Source organism: Eschrichtius robustus, chromosome 2 (genome assembly GCF_028021215.1).
Source record: "Eschrichtius robustus isolate mEscRob2 chromosome 2, mEscRob2.pri, whole genome shotgun sequence".
In the NCBI taxonomy this organism is placed as follows: domain Eukaryota; kingdom Metazoa; phylum Chordata; class Mammalia; order Artiodactyla; family Eschrichtiidae; genus Eschrichtius; species Eschrichtius robustus.
The window spans coordinates 125,639,693-125,664,093 of NC_090825.1; the positions used below are offsets into that span (position 1 = coordinate 125,639,693).

Here is a 24,401-nt window from a genome sequence, read left to right on the forward strand (position 1 = left end):
ACCCCTAATCTCTTATCCACGTGTCCAGTCGCCACCTTCTACACTTGGGGACGAAGAGACAGAGACAGCAGTCACCTGCTCAAGACCAGACTACACCCAGCTGGTGAGAAGCAGAGTTGGAAGTGAACACTGTCTTCCTGCAAAGCCAATCCTTTCTTCACAGCCCCTCCCGATGAAGGGTCTATTTTCCTATCATGGTCTAGCCCTTAGACCCCAGAATCAAGGGAGGGAAAACAGCGCTCAAGTACCCCCTTTTTGGCCGCAGGACACAGGGTCCCATCCGACCGCCTTCACAGCCCAGGACCCAGGGAGAAGCCCGGGCGGGGCGGGGCCTGGACACGCGCCGACGCGTCCAGCAGGTGGCAGCAGCGAGCGGCCGCGCCCCCTGCGCAGCCACCCCGAGAGCCCGCATCATGGATGTCGAGCTCTCCTATTTCGCTTTGCTCGCCTTGGAATTCGAGACCCCAGACGAGGACCAGGATTCATGAAACGGTCGCAGGGGCCCGGGCAGGGGCCTCTGGCTCCCGACGCTGGCCGAGAGGTGGGTCCTGGGGCGGGTCGCTGCTCGCGGCGCCCGGGTGGGGACGCCCTGCCCAGCGGAGCCCGGCGCCCCGCGCGCTGCCCCCGCCCTGCCTCCCTGTGGTCCACACCCCCTTTGGGCTCCCGAGCCGCCGGGCTGCAGTAGTCGGGGTGCGCGCGAGCAGGCGCTGCCAGCCCTGCTTCTGCCGGGCAGTCGGGTCCCAGGAGCGGGCGGACCCGGCGCCCGCGTCCTCTCTGCCTCCTCCTCCTTCCTGCTCTCACCTGCGCCCATTAGCCCACTCGCCTTCAAGGCCAGGGGCTACAGCCCGGACTGAGAGGGGGACAGCAGAAAGAGAGAGAGCACCTGAGGGTACAGAGCTGACACTGGACTGCCCTTTTCACCCCCAGGTGATGAGTGAGGTCGGAAGATCGCAAGATTTAAAAAGCATCTGGAGTCTCCGTATTGAAAGACCCAGTGCAAAGGCATCACCATGAACACGAGCAGTAAGTGGGTCCTCCTCTTCTTTGCCATGGGAACAGGGTGGGGGCGGGAGGTGCAGGAGCCGGCGCTGGGGCTGCCTGGAAGGAGGAAGGAAGCCTGGCACGGGGGGACACATGGCCCCCAGACTCCTCCTTGGTCCTTTCTGTGCTCCCTCCTGGGCACAGGGATATGGCTCCGGCTTTTCACGATGATGTGCTCATGTTTTATTGGCAGCGCCACTTGTCTCTGTGGGGAAGCCTGCTTGTCTCCTTCTAGCAATGCCTGGGAAGGCCTCGGAAGCAGTAGTGTGGCCATTGTCTGACTGGGGGGGGCTCTGAGGAGACCTCTGGGCTCACAGCTGGAAAGCCAAGGAAGGCCCTGCTTGTCCTGGAGCTGGGAGGAGCCGGGAGGCTGGCCTCGGGCTGGTGGGTGGGTGGGTGGATGTGGGCAGGCCGTGGGATGGGAACGAACAGTTTGATAAACAAATCATCAGGAAACCACCTTTGGGTCTGGAGATTGTGAAATATCCTGCTCTTGTGTGCAGGCAGCCCCAGGGGCACAGGGCTGATTTTTTCACACACCTGCAGGCTCTTTAGCCATCATGAGAATGAGAGAAAAGAGACAAGCCCCTTGGCCAAGGTCTCTAACATCCCAGAAGCAGCAACTGCTTTGCGGAGCCAGCACCAGACATTTTGCTGCTGGGCTGAGCCTCAGCTGCTGAGAAATGCAGTAAGAAATACGAGGCCCAATCCCTTTCTCTTCAATATAGTCCCTTTGACCATGGGCACCTGCTGGGGCGGGTGGCGTGGGTGCCACCTGGAGGGAGGTCGGGGTTCAAGTCCCCCCTCCTGCCTCCCGACCAGCTTTGCTTGTCTGGGTTATTTAGCAGCAGGTGGGGTTGTTAAACCAGAGAACCCCTAGGACCATTGACTTCCCTGGGTCTATGACTTTGCCATCTCCTCTCTGGATCCCAAATTGCTCATCTGTGAAATGAGAAGGGTTGAATTAGAGGTCCTTCTAATCTAAGAATCTGCAAGTTTCTTCTAAAACAGCTAGAGCTGAGAAACACGGCCATACAAATCAGTACCTTCTGAGGCTGTGCCCAGACCAAACCCAGCTTCCTCACCCTCCCTCCATCTCAAGGCTGTTGGCATGGAAGGGGGGAAAACAAAGCGAAAGCCAGGGAGATGGAAATGAAATATATTTATTTACTATGTATTTGTATGACTCATCTCTCTGCTGTCTTCCTTTGTGTATTACATAGCTATGCTAAGCAAGCGAGTGTAGCTGGACTCCCTCTGCCTCTTACAGCCCAAGAATTTTGCCTCTTGATTTTGACAATCTGGAACAGGGCCGCGGCTTCACACCAGGCTCAGGAAAAGAGCAAAATTAGGTAGAACTGATCACCTAATGGGCCACATATTTGCATCTGTGAGCTCTCAGACAAGTAAGGATGTGAACTGCCTGTCGCTTCTCACTGTCTCCAGGGGAAAAAATGTTTTTATGGGAGTCCTTTCTCACTAAACGACAGAAGAGATAGATGGCTCATTTATTTTTCAAGGAACTAAGAAATAAGGTAACAAGCAACAGACCCTGCCCTTTTCTCTCTTTGGAATCATAAGGAACTCTCATCCCATTAGCAACACTGAGTATTCCTAAAAGAAGGAAACAGATTTTACTTTTTTTAAATTTTCAAATAACAACCAATAGAATTGAACACTGCAGAAGAAGAGGACTAACAAAAATGCCATTCCAGTCTCATATACTTTTTCTAAGTGGGGAGAGTGTGTTTATTTTCTGGGAGTAGTGGAAAATAAACAGAGTGACTTGGACAGCCTTGGGGACCCCTGAGGTTCCCGAAGAGGAAGTGCTTCTCTAAAGAGCTGCCTGGGGGCACACTGGAGAAACTCACGCTCAGGCTTAGAGGCTGGGCTTCATCATCATTGAGGTTCCTCCCCACCCTGGGAGTCTGCAAAAGGAGAGGGTAGAAATCAGACATTGTAGGAGTGAAGGAGTGACAAGGTCATAAGGTCACAGGGACAGAGTGTTGGCATGAGGTCCTTGGGGTGACCTGATGTAAGCAAAAATGCTCTCCCCTTTAGGATGTGAAATTCTTAACTCAATCCTCATGCCTGAAATTGAACCTAAGAGAAACTGTTACTCAGTTTTTCTTTCACTTCCACTTATTGAGTGCTCACTCTTTACCAGCCACTGGGCTATGCATTTCACCTGCACCATCTACCCAAACTCTCACATGCAACCTGTGAGATGGGCATTATTGCTCCAGTTTTACAGGTGAAACCTTTTAGCTAATGTTCAATAACTTCTTCAAGTCATGCAGCTAATTGTTGGATTTTGAAACGTACTTGGATGCATAACATTTTTGACAGTGTGTGCCATGCCTAACCAACAGTTCAGATGTCACCATTGAGGTGGGGGCAAAGCATGCGCTTATTATTACATTGCTAATCACTTCATCTGGAGAAGAGGAGCCTCGGCTACAGTCTTATAGCTCATAAGAGTTGATATAGCTCGGGCCCTGCAATCAGGTGGGCCCAGGTTCTAGTTCTCCTATTTTCACTTATTAACTGTGTGGTCCTCAGCATGGTTGTCTCATCTGCAAAATGGGAATGATGGGACCTACCTCAGAGTGGAATGGAGATAATTGTTCATGTGTCGTGTAAAGTTCAGAGAGTGGTAACCGGGACGTAGCTGACATCGTGTCAGCGATGGTGGCCAGGCTGTCATTGTCACTGCAGTAGTCATTGTGGTTCTTGTCATTGTTGACTTTATGAAATTAGCGAGCAGGTCACTCAACCTCTCGGTGAGATGTCACATCTTTGTCATAAATTGAAAGGAATGTGGAAGTGTGATCTTGAGGATTAAACAGGATTGTGAGGGATTGCTTTGTAAGTATATGTAAATTTTTTTAAATTAATTAATTAATTTATTTATTATTTTTGGCTGCGCTGGGTCTTCGCTGCTGTGTGCGGGCTCTCTCTAGTTGTGGCGAGCGGGGGCCACTCCTCGTTGCGGTGCACTGGCTTCTCATTGCAGTGGCTCCTCTTGTTGCAGAGCATGGGCTCTAGGTGCATGGGCTTTCAGTAGTTGTGGCTCGTGGGCTTCAGTAGTTGTGGCTCGCGGGCTCTAGAGCACAGGCTGAGTAGTTGTGGCACACGGGCTTAGTTGCTCCGTGGCATGTGGGATCTTCCTGGACCAGGGCTCGAACCTGTGTCCCTTGCATTGGCAGGTGGATTCTTAACCACTGCACCACCAGGGAAGCCCCTGTAAATTTTTTTTTTATTAATAAGAAACACGTCTCAGGTGGCAAAAACAGGGGAGTGCCCAGTCAGCGACTCCTCAGGGTACATTTTAGTTTCATCAGAATTCTTTCTTCTGAATTCTAGCTGAGCTTTAGCACACCACAAAGCAGGGCTGTGAGAGAAGTGGGTAATTTTGGAGATGTAGAGTGGGATGGTGGTCCAGACCTGGCAGAATGCAACAGGTGGGCTGCAGCTCTCTGAGCCAGTAAGGAAAAGGGGAGGAGGGCTCCTTGCAGAGAGAACAAGACACCAAAGGCATGAGCAGGACACCCAGGGCTAGTACTGAGATGGTACCTCCCCTGGGCCAAGGGCTGCAGGGAAAGCAGAGTCATCATTTCTACCTTGGCCTCTGTGGGGTGGGTCTACTGTCCAACCTTTCCTTCCCCCTGCACACCCAACCTAATTCCAGGGATCTGTTATTTGACTCCCAACCTGCTAAGGCAGCCTCCCAACTGGTCTCCCTTCACCTACTCCAGCCCCCTTCAGTCTCCCCATCCACCCTCCGCATCACACTCTGCTTAAAACGCAGATCCCACTGCTCTTAAGATGTGAGAGGAAACCCCTCAGCAAGGCCTGGAGGGTCCCCTGTGGCCCAGCCTTGCTCACAGCCCTGCCTCATCCACCTGTGCCTCTACATGCTCCATGTTCCTGTCATGTTTGCCTCCTTCCCTTCCCTCCTGGAAAGTTCCCTGCCACCAGCACCAGCCCCTCTGCCCACCACCCCTGTTCACCCAGGATGGCCCCTCCTTACCCTCCCAGCCCCAGTCCAGCTAACAGTCCCCGATGATGTTCTCCTCTGTGCACCTTGGCCCTGTTCCTTCAGAGCCTTGTCTGTGTCATCACACACTCACCCCTGGGTCTCATTTTCCTGAACCTACAGAGCAAGCAAAGAGCTGACCCCAGACCCCTTGCTCTCACGTAATCCCCAGAGCCACGAGGGCCTCACCACCTAATGTGCATTTTCTTAGGCAACAGTAAGTCTTCGGTTATTCCCTGTCAGTGTCTCCCATTCCCTGTTGGCCCCAGGAGTTCCCAGGACCTGGGAATCAAAGCCAGGGGAGACTGAGTTGACCCCAGAGCGTCAGAGGCCCTGAGCACCAGAGTCAATTCTGTGTGTCGTAAAATGCTGTGCTTTGCTTGGGTTGGAACTCCCAGAGCTCCTGAAGGCTGTGGCTTTCCTAGGCACAGAGCCAGCGCTGGCTCATCTTGAGGTTGGAGAGCGTCCTGCATACCATGTACAGTGGTACCAAGAGCCATTCTCCCTCATTTCATTGGCTTCTTCTGATGGCCCCTTCCTTGGTTGTTATCATGGCTTGGCATGCCAACAAGCTACTTTTTTGGAGTAGACTTTGTTTTGTTGAAGAGAGCATTAAGGGGTCATATAACCCTCACAAAGATGTCATGGGATAAGCAGACAGCACACTGGGGCAGTAAAAGCCCAAGCTTTGGGGTATGGATTCCTGAGTTCAAATTTAAGATCTGTCATGTAGTCTCTCTATAATATTGGACAGGATAGATCATGTCTCAACCTGAATTTTTATCATTATAAAATGTTGGCAGTAGTGCCAATCGGGTTGTTGTGAGGATTAAGTGAAATAACATGAGAAACTCAGTGGTGGTGGGTCTCAGGGAATGAAGTTGAATCTGAAGTGGAGTTGGCCATTGAGTAGAGCAAAGTTCTGAAATGATGGTGTCATAAGAGCCAAACCCTCTAGTTGAAAATTAGCCTGTTTTGCTGGTATTGTGGCCAGTGCTGGGTTCTGTACGTAAGAGAGCCATGGCTTTCAGGAAGCCTTCAGGAAGATGATTAACCTGGTATTGTACATGGCATGAGTCTAAAAGGGCAAGGCAGGAAGTTAGATCCTAGATGAGAGACAATTAGCCTACTTCAGAAAAGGTCTGATGGCCAGGATTTGGGTGGCTGTAAGAATAGAAATAAGGGGAAAGATGCTTTAGAAAATAAAGTCTGCATGGCCTTGCACCTGATCGAGTTATAGGGTGAAAGAGAAGAGTCTGTCTTAGGGTCCTGACAGGGAACAGATGTGCAATTTGAGGGGAGTTAAACAGAAGGAGTCTTTGCAAGTGTGTGAGAAGGGTGTAGAGAAACAAACAAGAAGCCAGGATGGCCCAAGACTGGGAGGCTAGTAACAGCGACCCATTACCACTCTTACCACACCTGCCCCCAGACCTAAAAAGGAACAAAAAAAAAAAAAAAAAAAAAAGAAGCCAGAGACCCAGTAAGCTGTAGGGGAGGGACTGCCTGGCAGGAGCTGTGGCCTCTGGCTCCCAGAAGGCAGCCAGCTCATGGCAACACCCCAAGGAAGGAACCAGGGGAATAAATATCCTGACCTCTCTCTGCTTCCTCCCTTGGATTTCCTACGGTACCTGATCCAACCGGGAGCCAGAGGGCAAGGAAGGCTCTGGCTTGATGGGCCCACCATGGTCAGCCTCCCAGGGTAGAGAGAGAGAGCAGAGTGGGTCTGGGGAGGCAAGGGATTTCAGCATTGAAGACACCAGCACAAGGAGCACGATGACCTTCCTCTGCTAATGTCATCAGGACTCTAAGAATTCCTAGAGGAAAGCATCCATTGTAAACACAAACACAGGAAGATACCCTCTAAAGAAATTCTAAATTTGCAGAACAGATGAAATAGAGATGATTGTATACTTCATAAGAATAGAGATTTTTTTTTTTAAACAGTGCTTCCCAAATGAATGGAGCACTTGTTGACAAATGACCACTTAAGGCTAAAGGATGGTTAGAGGAATAATAGAAGGAACAAAGTTAAAACAGTCCAAAATGAGTATAACACATCTCTGCAAATCACAATGTGATTTCAAGAGTACTTGCATTGCATGAAGGAAGTGATATCAGTTCTGAACGCCAACACTCCTATCTGGCAAAAGCTTTATCTGGCTGAGATAACATCTGGTGTCGTGAATATCAACAACTGGCTAATACCCGGCATTAACCAGATACCATTGTAAAGAACAGAAAACAACCAGAAGTGTGTGAGTACCTCTTACTTGTTGAGTGTTTTGCCAGTTAAATTGTTTTTAAAGGGCACAGCTGGGTTCACCTTCCAGCCCTGCCCTTTCCTTGCTGTGTGTGCTTGGGCAAGTCACTTACCTTCTCTGTACCTCTGATCCTCATCTCGAATGATAATCACAGGGGGTGTAGTAATAGTGCCTCTCTCACGAAGTTGTTATAAAGAATAAATAATTGCTTAAAATGGTGCCTGGCATATAGCAAATGTTTATAAAATGAATAAAAATGGTGTGTGTTAGTTTGCTAGAGCTGCCGTAACACAAAAGTACTACAAACTGGGTGGCTTAAATCACAGAAACGTATTGTCTCACAGTTCTGGAGCTGAAAGTCCAAAATCAAAGTGTCAGCAGGGTTGGTTCCTTCTGAGGGCCATGAGGAAAGGATCTGCTCCAGGCCCCTCTCCTTGGTTGTGGGGTGGCCATCTTCCCTCTGTTGTCTCTTCACACTCGCTTTCTGTCTATGCATATCTCTGTGTCCAGATTTCCCCTTTTGATAAGGACACCAGTCTTATTGGATGAGGGCCCACCCTAATGACATCATTTTAACTTGATTACCTCTGTAAAGACCACATATCCAAATAAGGTCACATTCTGGAGTACTAGGGCTTAGGACATCTCTATACGAATTTGAGGGGACACAATTAAATCCGTAACATAGTGTTTGTTAAGTAAATGACTCCTCAAGGAGAACATTTCCCTGTGGATCAGTTTTCCTGAATACCGGCCACTCCCCAGGGCTAGTGTAGGATGCTGATAGTTGGTTATCTACCTAGTCTTGATGTTTAAACCCTCATTTTACCAGCTCTGACCAGCAGAGATGGAGCCTGCCCCTGAGAACTTGAAGAGGAGGGTTCACACGTAGGAGGTGCCCAGAAAAGAGGACCGTGCTGACTCAGTGTTCCATAGTCAGTCTGTCTGCAGAAAACGCACTCCCCACCTTACCCCTATTCTGGTCATTATGCACAACTGTAGCATTTCAACAGTGAAATGGAATTTACAGTCGTGGTAGTGTTTTTCAATCTACCTACTTCCTGGGAACGTCCAACATGGATAATAAGGATTGGATTGTTCATTTGTTCACTCAACAAATATTTACTGACCACCAGCTCTGTGCCAAGCATGTTGCTGGAGACACAGCAGTAAATATATCAGGCATGGTCCTTGCTTTCGTGGATCAAACAGGTCCGGCAAAATGGGCTAGCTGGTGGCCAGCATGATGAGACGTGTTTTATTTGCCCTACACCAGCTTTTCAGTGAGTTTGAATTATTTGCAAACACTCAGAAATCAGAATTGGGATTTCTAGCTTCTCTTTAAAAAGAGTTGAAAGACCTTGCATCCCTGCCTCTATGTTCCTACATGACAGACAACAGTAAGTAGAATTGCCTGTGTTCAGGGGGGCATGTACTGGTCTCTAGAGAGCCACAGTTGCCACCACTTCCTATTACACTGCACAAGGACAGCTTAATATTTTTCTGTTACCTTGCCACTGTAGGCATTTGAATTTATTTTTAATTGAAGTATAATTGATTTACAATATTGTGTTAGTTTCAGGTATACAGCAAAGTGATTCGTGTATATATTTTTTTTCTATTTTTTTTCCATTATAAGTTATTATAAGATATTGAGTATGGTTCCCTGTGCTATACAGTGAATCCTTATCTATTTTATCTATTTATCTATTTTATATGTGGGCATTTGAATTTTTTAACCCTAGTCTAGTAGATGATCCATGTAACATCAAACACAGATCTGAGGAAACCGCAGCATATCTGTTCATCATAGGAGACAGTCCTGTCTGGAGTTAGCAATTGATTAACAATGCCATGCCGTAAAGTGCTCTTGAAGTGAGCAAAATCCTGCTTCGTGTCCTTATTTCCCCAGCTGACCCATTCCCAGAGGGTGAGATCATATCCTGTTGGATACAGTTGGGCAAACAATGTCCTACCCCCATCTCCTAGAGGTCAGTCTCACTTCCAGGGGAATCTGTTAGTAGGGGGTGGGACATAGACCAAAGGAAAGCAGTTCTGGATAACTGGTCCCAGCTCTGGGTACCTTTTCCAGCCAAAGGAAGGTACCCTGGGAGGCTGGACTGTTGCAGAGATTGTTGTGACATACGGGACATGCCTGCTCCAGTGGAGGACATCTAGTCAACAGCATGAGCTCTATATCAGTAAGGTCAGTTTATACACCCACCCAGCTAAGGGATAATTACTGAAAGGTCACACATTGACCCTAAATGGCTACTCAAGACCTCTCCTCTGTTATGATGGGGGTCTCCTGCGTGAGAAAGAAAGGTGAGAAATTGGATAATGCTAACATAATTTCTTCACTTGAGAGCAGATTTTCCTTCATTTCTCTGGAAGAAATCAGCATAGCAAATCATTCATAGAAGGCAAAGCACAGTGCCTAGTACATTGTCAGTGCTCAAAAGATACTTGATGAATCAATTCATTAATTTTAAAAACCCACTCTCTTTTTCTTTATGAAGATCTCTCTTAGTTTCATTTTTATGACCATTTGCTAAGTTGCCCACCTGGATATTCCAAGGTACTTCAAATTCAAACTAAAATTTAATAAACTTATTCTTTTTAAAAGAAAAAAACCTTCTTCTACTCTGTGGTCCCAGTTGATTGCTAGAACCTCCATCTACCCAGGAACATAAGTTAGTAGTCAGAAAGTAGCCCTCATCTGCATTTCCCTTTCCTTCACTCTCCTGTGTTCAGTGTGTGCCCACATCTGGTCATTCCTACCTCCCAAACATGACCTGAACTCTTCCTTCCTCAACTGCCATCACTTCCCAATGTCTATGGCACCAGTCATTGGAGTAAATGGTTGGGGGAGAACTGAGTTGCTCTCAGGTTCAGTTGGAGGCATCAGAGCCATGTGGGCTGCTGAACAGTGTGATTCCAGGCTGCAGGGGCAGGAGGCGGTCGTAGCACTGCTCTGCAGAACCCTGATTAGGCTGTATCTGAGCGGTGCTTTCAGGGCGGAGCATGCCTAGGAACCGTGGGAGGACTTGAAACACGCTGGGGAGAGGGCCCTGAAGGAGCAGTAGGGAGTTAGCCCCACACTCTGGTTTTGTGTCCCCAAGAGAGTATGGATGATCCTTTGACGATTTCACACAATGCTACTGGGTTGTGCCCTGCAACCCAGAAGTCGTAGCCTCTTTTCTGAGGGCACCACCATCCAGACAGAAGGTCCAGACAGGCTCCATTTTGCTGTCCTATTGCCCCCTGTGCTGTGGTTACTGCTGTGTGTTCGTGCCACAGGCCCACCCCCTCTTTTGGCAGAATTCCACTCTCTACTGCATGTATCATTTCAAAAGCTTTTTCCTCGCATCTGCTTAATTTTGTGCAAAGCACAGGTCTTTCTCCATGGGCTGTTATCTCTTGTCCTCGCCAGCACCAGCAGGGCCAATGAAAGGACTGCTTTGCAATAGTCTAATGATACAGTTGATCTATTTTAAGCACCTGAAGCACACTCCACCGAGTGCCAATCTTCCCACAGCAAGCTGCTCTCAGCGTGCAGGGGCAGGGCCAGCCCGAGGTCTGTTCCTGCTTTTTGAAATCTGGAGAAAGAGCCCAGGGATCCAGACCCTGCCCATCCAAGGATGATCTAAGGCAACTGTATAATTAGATATTTTCACAGTCAGCATGAGATGTTCTACAAGGAGAATTGCCTGTGATTATAGGGCGCAGGAACCTCAAGTGACCATAAATTCCTCTTTCAAAGGGCAGAGACAGAGACTGGGCCCTTTACATGTGGGGAGAAGGGACCTGGGAGGCAGCATTTCAGAAACAAAGAGAAGCCCAAACCCCATCAGAGATGCCTTAGCCTCACACCCATTTTTTCTCCTCCTCCTTCTCAAGAGACATTCTTTTCCAATTACAGCCTATTTGAGTGCAATTGTTTACAAATAGTATTTACTTAATCCTTACAACAATCCTGCATGGCCCTTCCCTGCTCTGTATCTAAGGATGGTCCCCCCCCACCGTGTTGTTGGCTTTCACCATCCTTCACAGAACTCGCCACAGTCGGTAATTGTTTTAGCCATTAGCTTGTTTTCTTCATTTCTGTCTCTTTCCTCTTTTGGACTATAAGCCACATGATGGCTCTGTGACAGGCCTGTTTTGTTCACTGCTGAGTCCTCCAAACTCATTACAGCACTTGGCACAAAATGATGACTGCCAATGACAGTTCATGTTTGTTGAGCATTAACTGTGTGCCAGGCTCAGTGCTAAGCTCTTCATAGACATGAATGCACTTAACCTTCACGGAAGTCCTGTGAGGTAGATGCTATAATATCCTCATTTTACAGAGGTGCAAACCGAGGCTCAGAAAAGAGGTCGCTGGCCCTAAATCTCATATTTAATAAGTAATGAAGCGTGAATGAATATGTGAATGGATGAATTTCACATGGAATATTTAATACTCCCATTTTGCATAAAAGGGAAATGAGGTTCAAAGGTACAGTCTCCTGGCCTTGGTCACACAAGCTGGGAGGTGGTGGGGCAGGTGTTTGAAACCATGTCGAGCTGACTCCGAGGATCTTTTCCCTCCTTCCTGCTTCCTCCTCTTCACTGTCTTTCCCCATTTTACTGTGACGAGAGTCATGGGGGGAAAGTATGGGTTAGGGTGGCTGGTCTTGTTTCCTGTTGGATGTCCCAGCACTGCTCCCCTGTTCACTAGGGCAATGACACAAATCCCTGCTCTGTGCATGGCGATGTGCCAGGAGCTGTGGGATCGGAGATGCATAGGACAGAGAGCGTGACCTCAGACGGCCTCCTTCCAGTATCACCCAGGGGCGGACACGAGCATGTGTGGCTAAAATATGGCGAAACCCTCTTGGGTGCTGAGAGGGAAGGACAGAGTGAAGAGGGAGACAGGCCAAATTCCCCTGGAAGACCTGGGGAATACTTTGTGGAGAAGGTAGCACTCAGTCTAGACCTTGCGACGTAGCTTGGAAGCGGACGAAGGGCATTCCAGATGGGCTCATCCATCCGTTCTCCCAGGCAAGCTTCCACAATCGCTTGTTATACAACTTCTGCATCCCCGGCCCCTGGCTTGTCTCGGGGAGGACGAAATAAACAGATACAGAGAGTTTCGGGAAAGGTCAGGAAGTCCGGTTGTCTGTAATCTGTGGAGTATGAGGAGGTGGCCAGTGAGGAAATACGGCTGGGGAGCTGGTGAGGATCAGATCTCTGAGAGTTTTACACGCCAGGCCGGGGAGTATTTGTTACAGTCTGTGGCCAGTGAGGAGCCATGAGAGGTTTTGAGCTGAGCAGTGACACCATCCCCCGCCCCCCACCCACCACCAAGCTGTGCATTATTTAGGAAGATCTCCCCGGCAACACGCACCTGATGGATGGGAGAGCCCAGAGGCAGTAGAGGCAGGCTAAGCACCGTGGAGCAGGTGTGAGTGGATGAGAGGGGAAGGCGTGGGGAGCAGAGAGGATGAGCTGGCAGTGGTTCCCCCAGCCACACTCTGCATTGCTGTCGGCGTTACTGCTCTTGTACTCGCAAGTGGACCTGTTACCTGATTCCGATGGCTGGGACTGTGCGAACTGATACTTTGAAAAACTGGGTTACTGACCAAATCGAGACGCCTTAGATAGTGTATTTGATAAGCACTTGAGCTGTGGAGTGAGACTGCCTGGGTTCAAATTCCAGCTCAGCCACCGACTAGCTGTGCAGCCTTCAGTGACTTGCTTTGCTCTCCACCCTCACACACAGCTTCAGCTTCCTCTCAAGAAGGGAGTAATAGGGCAGGGCTGAGTAAGGGAATGGGTGTTAGATGCTTAGCACACACGCAGTAATGATTAGCAGCAGTAAAGTAGTGAAATACATTTGAATGTGTTGGGAAAACCCCCCTTTCTTCTTTTTTTTTTTTAAATGGTGGTATCTTTTTTTAATATATAAATTTGTTTATTTATTTATTTATGGCTGTGTTGGGTCTGCGTTGGGTCTTCACTGCGTTGGGTCTTCACTGTGGTGCACGGGCTCCTCATTGCGGTGGCTTCTCTTGTTGTGGAGCACGGGCTCTAGGTGCGCGGGCTTCAGTAGTTGTGGCACGTCAGCTCAGCAGTTGTAGAGCGTGGGCTCTAGAGCGCAGGCTCAGTAGTTGTGGCACACGGGCTTAGTTGCTCCTCGGCATGTGGGATCTTCCTGGACCAGGGCTCGAACCCGTGTCCCCTGCATTGGCAGGCGGATTCTTAACCACTGCCCCACTAGGGAAGTCCTGGAAAACCCCTTTCAATATACAAATTAATCAACACATGGTTAGGACCAGTCACCTCTTGATCTTTCCATTGGAAAGGGGAGCAGAGGTATGTACTGATAACCCAGGACTTTTATTTAGCTAACATTTAAGGAGGGCTTTATTATATGTCAAACTATATTCTAAACTTTCCATGAATTGTCTCTTTTGATACAGATGTGAGTCAGCAGTGAAATTAATGTTGTAGAGGACAGTCCTGCTTGAATAGGGAGCATGTATTGGCAGACTTTTTCTGTAAAGGGCCAGGTTGTAAATATTTTGGGCTTTGTGGGCCATACGGTCTCTGAGGCATGAAAGCAGCCCATGACAATATGTGGTCAAATGGATGAGGTGGCAATCCGATCACAATTTATTTCCAAAAATAAAGGTGGAGGGGGATTTAACCTGTGGGCCAGTTTGCCGACCCTTATGCTAGATGACCTCTAAGACCTCTTCCAACATTAGAATTCCAATCTAAAATGATGATACAGGAATGCCTAATCTCTCTTACTTAGTTCATCTTTGTAACTATAAAGGAAGTTTACTTCAAATTTGATAAAGATTACACTGGAAAGATAGACCCAGAAAGGACTATAGAAGGCCATCTCCATTCCCTGTGTGCCTTCATTTTCTGCACAGCCCATAATTCACACTCTGGTATTACATGACTCATGTGACCACTAAATGCCAAGCTGCACAGGCTGCCCTGGGGTCTGTTGAGTAGACAGCTCTTGATATTTAGGCCAGAGGCTCTCCGCTTGGGAAAAGACATAAAAGGCAATATTCCATGCCAGTGCCTCAGTGTCCAAAGCAAAGTCTCCTCCTACTCTGCTCCCCATTCACATTTCCTATTCTAAGCCCACATTCCCTTTCAGTGAAGTATTGATACAATAGCCAAATTGTCTGTCCAACATGTTTTATCATCTCCCCATCTGATTCCTTGCAAGAACTTCCCCCCAACTCCATGTAAGAGTACAAATGAGCTGTCAATTACGGTGTTCTGCCCCTACCCCAGGGGGTGGTACATGACCTAGACTAGCAAGTCAGATTATCCCATCTACCTGTGCCTCAAGGATTTGTTCATCAATGGACATTAGACCCAACAGAGGCCAACCATAGTATTCCCTGGAATTGGATAGGGAGATACTGGGAGGAAGTATTCATTCCACTGAGATTGCTGAGCTGAGGAGATGAGGCTCTGGAGGCTCTGGTGGCCATTCCTGTCCACCATGTGGGAAGAAGCTGTCTGAAAAATAGAAGTCATAGCTCTGACCATATAGTAAAGCCTCAGAATCCAGCCAGATCTGAAGGCAGAGGCTACCCACCCCACCCCACCCGTAGACCTTCCAGTTGCAAGAACCAACAGATTCCCTGTTTTGCTTAACCTAATTTCAGTTGGGTTTCTGTAAATTACAATGGAAAGGGTCCTAACTAAGGCACTTGCTGTTGTTGTTATTTTACCCTTTTTCCCATTGGCAATTACCTCATATAATTACCCTCATTTATCAAAATCCTAGCCATTTTTAGGCCAGAAGCTTCCTCTCATCCACTCCTGAAGTGGTTTTATTCCCTCTTCTGAAGTCCATGGCCCTTGTTTTATTTACTTATTTTTTTAAAAATAGGATTCTTGTCTGTGTCTCTCTTTATTTTTTTTATTTTTAGTTTTTGGCCATTGCCATGTGGCATGTGGCATCTTAGTTCCCCGTCCAGGGATTGAACCTGCGCCCTCTGCAGTGGAAGCATGGAGTCTTAACCACTGGACCGCCAGTCCTATTTTAAAACATTCTTATGGTTATGGGTCGTTTGCTGTAACTCAACATGGTTTATTCATGTGCATTTCCTAGCACCCCTCTTAGATTATAAGCTCCTTGAGGACAGGAGCCATGTGTCAGTAGGGAATAGTGCATTTGCTCCACAACTGCAAGCAACAGACCACTGGGGAGTCAGAGCATTATTGCTGGGGCTTACAAATCCATATGTGCACCAAGCCACAAATGCATAATATTCTGTCAAATGCATGCGTATAAGAAAAATCAATATGGCAAAATAACTATTACTTTAAAATAATGCTAATGTAGTGAGGCTAACTAATATATACATGTATATATACTTTTTGCCTGCGTGGGGTCTTTTAGTTGCGGCAAGTGGGATCTTCCTCGCGACGTGGGGGCTCTTCACTGTGGCGCGCAGGCTTCTCTCTAGTTGTGGCGCGTGGGTTTTCTCTCTCTAGTTTAGGCACATGGGCTCAGTAGTTGCGGCGCGCGGGCTTAGTTGCCCCACAGCACGTGGTATCTTAGTTCCCTGACCAGGGATCGAACCTGCTTCCCCTGCATTGCAGGATGGATTCTTTACCACTGGACCACCAGGGAAGTCCCTAACTAATATTTTTGACAATGAAAAGAAGTCCTCAAATGATCTGAACGTGGTTACATGGAGGAAACAAATGTAAAATTCTTGAACTTTACACTTAAGATTTATACACTTTATGCAAGTTATGCCACAATAAAAAGTAAAAAATAGGGATGTCCCTGGCGGTCCAGTGGTTAAGACTTCGCCTTCCAACGCAGGGGGTGTGGGTTTGATCCCTGGTCGGGGAGCCAAGATCCCACATGCCTCGCGGCCAAAAAACCAAAACATAAAACAGGAGCAATATTATAACAAATTCAATAAAGACTTTTTTATAAAAGTAAAAAATAAAATAAAAATAAAGGCATCCTTGTACTTGACAAGCCTGTCCATCACTAGTCAATACACAAAACTTAATTTGAGATAGATCATAGACCTTCATAAACTAAAAGTTAAAACTATACAGCTTCTAGAAGAGAATATCTTATGACTTTGAGGTAGGCAATGACTTCTTAGAACACTAAGAGCAGCAAAATTGGGCAAGAAATTGTAGCAGACACTTACAAATGGATGCTCAGCGTCATTAGTCATCAGAGGAAAGCAAATTAAAGCCACCTCTTTCCACCCGCCAAAAGGGCTTAAATTCCTCATACATTATTGGTAGGAATGTAAAATGGTACAACTTCGGAAGACTGTTAGGCAGTTTCAAAAAAACTCAACACACACCTAATTAAGATCCAGCAACTCCATTCCTAGGTATTTATCCATGAGAGATGAAAACATAAATCTGCAAAAAGATTTGTGCAGGAATGTTCCTGGAAGCTTAATTCATAATATCCCAAAGCTGGGAACAACCCAAATGTTCATTTATGGACAAATGGATAAGCATTCCACTCAGCAAAAAAAAAAAAAACAAACCAACTATTGATACATGCCACAGCATGAATGAATCTCAAAAGCATGCTGAGTAAAAGAAGCCAGACAAAAAAGAGCACATACTGTATGATTCCATTATCAGAAGTTCAAGAACAGGCAAAACTAATCTATATGGATGGAAATCATAACAGAGCTTGCCTCTGGTTGGAGGATGGAATGATTGATTGCAAAAGGTTATAGCAGATTATCTCCATATTATGGAAATGTGCCCTGTCTTGGCTGAGATGTTGTTTACATGGGTTTATATATTTGTCAAAACTTTTTGTATTTAAGAGTTATATATTTAATTATTTGTAAATTATACCCAGTTATATATATATGAAATCTTTTTAAAGATTCCTAGGCTTAGATACAGAAGAACTGACTCCTAATCTCAGCTCTTCTACTAGCTCTGTGACATCTGCTAATATCCTCATCAGTTCAGTGGGTCTATCCTATTATATTTGCTTACCTCAAAGGAGTATTTCGACTGTTATCACACCTGGGAAAGTGCTTGGTGAACTTCCAGGCATTGTACATTTCAAGAGCTTCCTCTTCAACTGATTTTGTGCAGGTCTCTTCCTGGCCCTGATGTTCCAGCTACGCTGGCCTCCTTGAACTCACCAGGTACTTTCCAGCCTTAGGACCCTTGTACATGCTATTTCTCCACCTGCATTGGTCTTGCCCCTGGTCTTCCATGGCTGGATTCCTTGCCTCCTTGCAGTCTCAGCTGAAATAGTTTACCTTCAGATTGTCTCTCCCCAAGCCTTATTCATTTCCTTCTTTCTTGTCACACTTTGTAATTATCTGTTTAGTTGCTTACTGTGTATCTTTCCTGTGGAATTGTAAAGCCCCAAAGGAGAAGAAACATGCTTGTTTTATTCACCAGCATGTCCCCAGTTGTTGGCACATAGAAATTACCCAGTAAATATTGCCCAATAAATAACTACACCAATGAAGATGGTATTAGCATTAGCAAATGAACTTTGTAATCTGTTAGTGCTGACTCAGGACCTTCTGCTTGGAGCAAGGTCTTCCCTGGGCCTTGGTGGGTGTCAGGAAAGTGACACCAGGATAATGCTAGTATCACTGTAGCATGCTCACTAAGGAAAAGCTTTTTGCATCAGGGGACTCAAGGAAATCTTAGGACATCTTGTCCTTAGGAAGGCTAGGACACTTTCTATTTATGGGTCTGCTTTGTGGTCCCTCTGCTGGGCTGTGACCTGGGGGTTCTGCATTTATCTCCAGGTTGAGAAGAGTCTGAAGCACAAGCAGGCTAACTATCTATCATGCAGCCATTGTCCTCCATCTCCAGGGCCCTACGCATCCCATGCCCAGCGCAGGGCCCAAGAGCAGGTGGAATGAATGCCTGTGTCCACATCCATCCTCTTCTTTGGCACTTTTCAGACCTCTGGTCCATCACGTGGCCTTTTAGCCCTAATTTCTTTCCTCTCTCTCCTTCTAATAATCAAATCACCTTTTGGGGGTTTCTGGATGTGAAAGTCATTGCCCTCATTGAGGCTGTTTCTTTCCTGAGAGTCAGCCCCAAGTCCAGGGCACCTGGGCATCACCCTCAGCTGATCTGCCCATGAGAGCTCTCTGAAACCCTCTGTTTTACCACTGGAATGTTTGCTGACCTGGATTATTTTGGCTTCTGCGACATCATTCTGTGCTATGGGGAAATGCTCGTTAGCCAGTAGCAAAGTCCACTTGAGGGTATGAACTTAGAGAATGCTCTGGTGAAAATCTAAGGGGCTTTGAAATAGGAGAGAAGTCTACCCCTTCCTCCCACCCACTTCCTCCATAGCCAAAATTCTGCCTTGCTGTCTCCCTTGCAATCTGTATCCTTTTCACCAGATAATATCAATAAGCCTTTTATGTGAGTGGGATTTGGGGCTTCTCTGTTTCTCATCTGAAAATCCATCCTGTGCCAGTGAGTTTGGGCCTCTGGCCCACATGTTAATTATTGTACCAGGGTTCCTAGAGTTGACTGGGGACAGAATGCCTCTTTGGCTAGAAGAGAGGTATTCTGGTAGATTTTTTTTTTTTTTTTTGAGGCATTTATCTAGTTTAGAAAGGCTGTGAGAGTGAAAATGTGTGTATTCTCCATTGATGTTTGTTCCTTCTTGTTTGAGCTCCACACTTAGCTGGGGTTTGGGAGTCAAATGTTGGTGAATCTCTGGGGATTTCTTGAACTTACATTGGCAATAGTCATTTTTTGCTGCCATTAGTGTCAAGAAATTAAAAAAAAACAAAACAGTATTTTAGGATGCAGAATGGTGAAAAGGGAGTCTAGTGGTGTGTGTCTGTGCATGCGTGTGCACAAGTGTAGGAAAGAAGACTCGCTGAACTAGCTGTCCAAAGGCCTGGGTTGGGGTCTGGGACAATCTCAATTCCCTGAGCCTCAGTTTGCTCATCTGTAAAATAGGTGGAGTGATGTTGCCTCACCTGACTCATGTTTTGTGATAATCAAATAAGGCAGTGAATGAGAAAACCTTTGAGTTATCTTCTGTTTTGCTAGTTATTAAATAGATGCCTTCTCCCTTGGCTGTTCTTTGAAAGAGAAGCCAGCAGATATTTGAATTGTTTTTTCTTATAACTTTTGATTGTTGGCTATGTTTCTTTTAGTCATTAAAATTTAATACAGTTGTGCACAGAAATTGTGCAGAAGGCAAATCCAGCTTTATTTGGGTTATAGGTAAATGGGGCAAGGTAAAAAGTGTCCATTCATTGTGAGTCTCATGTCCTTATGTACAACTGTCCTCATTTCAAATATTCCATCCCGTCGTTAGGCTATGCACCCAACCATGCGTTTCAGTATCTCATTCAGAAAGTGTGGTCTCTATAATTAAATGATGATAAAAAGAGACACAGGACAGTGACCATAGGATAGAAGCTTTGCTCTTCTCTTTGTGTCTGGAAGGGCAGTGAGCAAGCCAGACCAGAAAGAAAGAACCCTTTCATCATGCCCATCAAAGCAGGTGACTCGTTTTGGCCGACAGGCCCAGAATGTCACCGTTCAGCTCCTTTTACAATTCCCAGATGAATGGTGCCCGTCACAGGATTCGCCCATGCCTAGTTTGGGAAGGACACCCTTGTAAATCTCGGTATGCCTCACTGTTTACTACTCCCCTCACTCAACACTGAAAATCTTTTAACAGTTTTCAGCTGTCTTTTTTAATTGAATTATAGTTGATTTACAATATTGTGTTAATATCAGGTGTACACCAAAGATATATATATTTTTTCAGATTATTTTTCATTAGAGGTTATTACAAGATATTGAATATAGTTCCCTGGGCTATACAGTAAATCCTTGTTGCTTCTGTATAGCCCATGGAACAGTATTTTATGTACAGTATCTGTTTGTATCTGTTAATCCCATACTCCTAATTTATCCCTCCCACCCACCCCCCCATCCCTCTCCCCTTTGGTAACCATAAATTTGTTTTCTATGTCTGTGAGTCTGTTTCTGTTTTGTATATAGATTCATTTGTATTATTGTTTAGATTCCACATGTAAGCGATATGATGTAATATTTGCCTTTCTCTGTCTGACTTCACTTAGTATGATATTCTTTAGGTCCGTCCATGTTGCTGCAAATGGCAATATTTCATTCCTTTTTTGTGGATGAGTAACATTCCATTGTATATATATATATACACACCACATTTTCTTAAGCCAGTTTCTGTTGATGGGCACTTGGGTTGTTTCCATGTCTTGGGTATTGTAAATAGTGCTTTTAGGCTGTTCTTTAGACAGTTTCTACCAGTGACCAGCCTGACAGAGGCAGTGGGGCAAGAGCAGTCAGAACTGAAAGCCGTCTGCCTCAAGATGCATCTTTCAGGACCTATAACACATGCGCACGTGGAAGCACCTCTGTCATGTCTGTTTTGGACTGGGAGTCTCCCAGTGTTGAGAGGGAGCAGGGTGTATTAGAAGGAAAAGAAAGAAAACCAGGTGACTGTCATCTACTGCCGGAGGGGAGGAGGGTCTGAAAAGAGATGGGGGAGGCTGGCAGGGACCAGGCCATGCAGGCCCTTGTCGACCATGGCAAGGAGTCTGGCTTTATCCCAAGGGCAAAGTGAGGCCATTAAATGGTGTTAAATGCCACTGAAGTGGTGAGCACTTCAGCACTTCAGGGGTAAGCATCATCAGATTTGCATTTTGAAAGTATCACTCTGGTGACTGTGTGGAGAAATGAGTGGGGAAAGGAGGCCAGTTAGGACCTGAGGGGATTCTCCAGGCTGGAGATAATAGGGCCAAAACTAAGGGTAGATGGACAGGGCACCTTCTACTCCTGGGGCATTGCCTGGTCTCGATTCCCTGGCAGCTTTTATACCCTTTATGCTATTTAAAATAATGATTTGGAGTCTATATTAGTTTTCTCGAACTGCCATAACAATCTATCACACATGAGTGGCTTAAGCAACAGAAATTTATTTAATGATAGTTCTGGAGACTAGAAGTCTGAGATCTAGGTGTCAGTAGGGTTGTTTTCTTCTGAGACATCTTTCCTTGGCTTGTAGGTGGCTGGCTTCTCCCTGTATCTTCACATGGTCTTCCCTCTGTGTGTGTGTCTGTATCCTCATCTTCTCTTATTTTTTTTTCTCTTTTAATAACAACTTTATTGAGATACAATTCACATAATGTAAAAGTCATCCTTTTAAAATACACAATTCAATGGTTTTTAGTATATTCACAGAGTTGTGCAACCTCATCTTCCCTTCTTATGAGGACACTAGTCATATTGGATTAGAGCTCACCCTAATGACCTCATTTTAATTTAATAACTTCTTTAAAGACCCTGCCTCCAAATATCAGTCTGATTCCCAACGTACATTTTATTCTTGGTTTTCCTATAAAGGGTATTTAGAGAACCTTTAGCATTTCTATTTTTTTTCTTTTTTTTTTTTTAATATTTATTTATTTATTTGGCCATGTTGGGTCTTAGTTGCTGCATGTGGGATCTTGGTTTTGGCGTGCAGGCTTTCTAGTTGTGCTGCGCAGGCTAGTTGTGGAGTGCGGGCTCAGTAGTTGCGGCGCAGGCTTAGTTGCCCCTCGGCACGTGGGATCTTAGTTCCCCAACCAGGAATCGAACCCACGTCCCCTGCATTGGGAGGCGGATTCTTAACCTCTGGACCACCAGGGAAGTCCCATTTAGCATTTCTATTATTCGTCATTGTCCACCCCCACTTCACCCCCCCTTAGACACACACATACCTAGAACTGCAATATGTATAGGAAAAGTTGCATAACCATTTAATGGATTTCATTTGGGTTTTGGTCTTCCACCAGAATATTGAACTTGACAGTGTTGTGAATTCTATTACAGCGTGGTTTAGCCACAGAAATTTCCTGTACTGGTTACTGGTTACTTCTTGGGAACAAATCTGCTGCATTTGTCTTCCTTGTGGGCTCCAGAAATTCCTGTTGTAGGAAACAGCTGTCGGGTTCATCCTAGCCAAAAACTTAACCCCTCAACTCATCCCATGGGTGTGTCTAAATGTTTGTGGCATGCCCACAGAATACTTCAGGGTTTATGAACATCAACAGCATCCCTCCTCAAGTAATGTACAATCTGCTAGGGAAATAAGGCAAGCACAAAAGTAACAATATTATAGGGTAGACTGTGCTTTAGGTGAATGGTTCTCAAAATGTAGTCACCAAACCAGCAGCATGAGCATCACTTGGGAACTTGCTGGAGATGCAAATTCTCAGCCCCTACCCTGGCTCTCCTGACTCAGAAACCCTACCCTGGCTCTCCATGAGCCAGGGAGAAACCCATGAATCAGAAACCCTGGAGGTGGGGTCCAGCAATCTGTGTTTTGACAAGACATCCAGAGATTCTGATGTGTGCTCAAGTTTGAGAACCACTGCTTAGTCATAAGAAGTCCATGCCATGAGGTTTTAAAGAAGAGAGCTCATATTGGGAGGGAGGATGAGGGGAGAATCTGGAAATCTTCCTAAAAGTATGTTGCATATGAGATAGGCCTTGAGGAGTGGGCTGGATTTTGATATTTATATGTAGTTGAACGTATTTACTACAGTTGCCATCTGTGTGTTTATATATTTCTTTTACAAAAGTAATTAACAGCCTGGACTCCAACTTGAAAGATCTGTTAGCTGTCCCTTACGTGCATTTTAACTGGCTCACTATGAATTGAGGCTTCCACCAACATATGTTCAGTTATACAACTGGTAATTATGATTGGAGACATTTTGTCGGAAGAAACTTTCCATTCCAAACATAGCTTGACTTAGAGTCTACCTTTAAATCCTTAAGACAAAATCAGGCCAAAGCATCCTTGAATCTCATGATGAGTAGGGATCTTTAAGATCATCTAGTCTAATAACCCAGCCAAATAACCCGTGAGCTGGCCTTGAAATATGAGTGGCATCAGGACATTCATCATAGACACACACTTATTCTACTAGCCCATTGTATGATCCTATAGCAGGGGTCGGCAAACTATGGCTCAAAGGTCAATCCTGGCCCACTGCCTATCTTTGTAAATAAAGTTTTATTGGAACACAGCCATGCCAATTCATTTACATATTGTCTAAGGCTGCTTTTACACTATAGTAGTGCAAAATTTTAATCCCTTCTTAAGACTTTGTATTTGTAGGAAGTCTTAGATCGCAAGTGACTAAAACCCGGGTCAAACTAGCTCCATTGGCTCCTGGGCCTTTGAAATCAAGGGAAGGTCTGGGCGGAATAGCTGCTCTTGGGATCCAAGTGGACTGTCTTCTCTAGTCCACGCTGCCCTGGTCATGTCTACCGCACAGCCTGCTGCTGAGCTCTCTCCCTGCTCACTCGGCCTAGTTAGCTCTTCCGCCTTCACCGCCCATTTCCATTTCATTCCACCCACTCTGCTGAGTTCAGGTCTTTTTTCTGGTGCAGTGGATCCTGCAGCCATAGCATTGAGCACTAGACTTGGCAGCAGAAGTCCTGGGTTCTGGTCCTGACTGTGCTATTGAATACAAAAACGTGAAATAAGATGTCAAGACACACTGAAAATCGAAAAGCCTTCAATAAATTATAAGGGATTTCTTTTATTCTCTTAGTATCAAAGCATTTTTAAGCTGGCAGAGGCACTAAAGTTTATCTTATCCCGGTGGCCTGGGTGACAAAATGATCCATACATGTGTTTTACTTGACTCATATACTGTTCTTCTTTATTTTTTTTTCCCCCAACATTTGAGCCAAGCTATAAAAACTGAGAGATTTTAGTTTAAAATCTAGATTTCTGGTTCCCCTGAGCTCATGTCCCCACGTGGCAGGAGTCAGTCAAAATCGAGTAGGAACCATGCCTCTTTGGCCACCTCTCCCCCTCCCTTCATCTTACTCCAGTCCACTCACTCATTTATATGACCTCCTACCCACTGAAGCTCCCTAATTTAATACAGTTATTCATCTGATTCTCAAAGATCTGATTCCTATCTGTAAAGCCACAGCCTCAGCCAGCTTCCACATGTAGGAGGCTCACTATCTAGAAAAGCAGCTCATTT

At 46.0% G+C, this 24,401-nt stretch overlaps 1 protein-coding gene across 1 annotated transcript in view; it reads left to right on the forward strand.

Annotated features, from left to right (window-relative positions):
- The first annotated feature begins 390 nt into the window (after positions 1-390).
- Positions 391-24,401, forward strand: part of ABLIM3 (actin binding LIM protein family member 3) — a 145,647-nt gene continuing 121,636 nt past the window's right edge. Inside the window, exons 1-2 of the mRNA XM_068536165.1 lie at positions 391-541; positions 928-1,023. Coding sequence (XP_068392266.1) covers positions 1,011-1,023 — 13 coding nt within the window. The 5' untranslated portion in view covers positions 391-541; positions 928-1,010. The remainder of the gene's footprint in view (positions 542-927; positions 1,024-24,401) is intronic.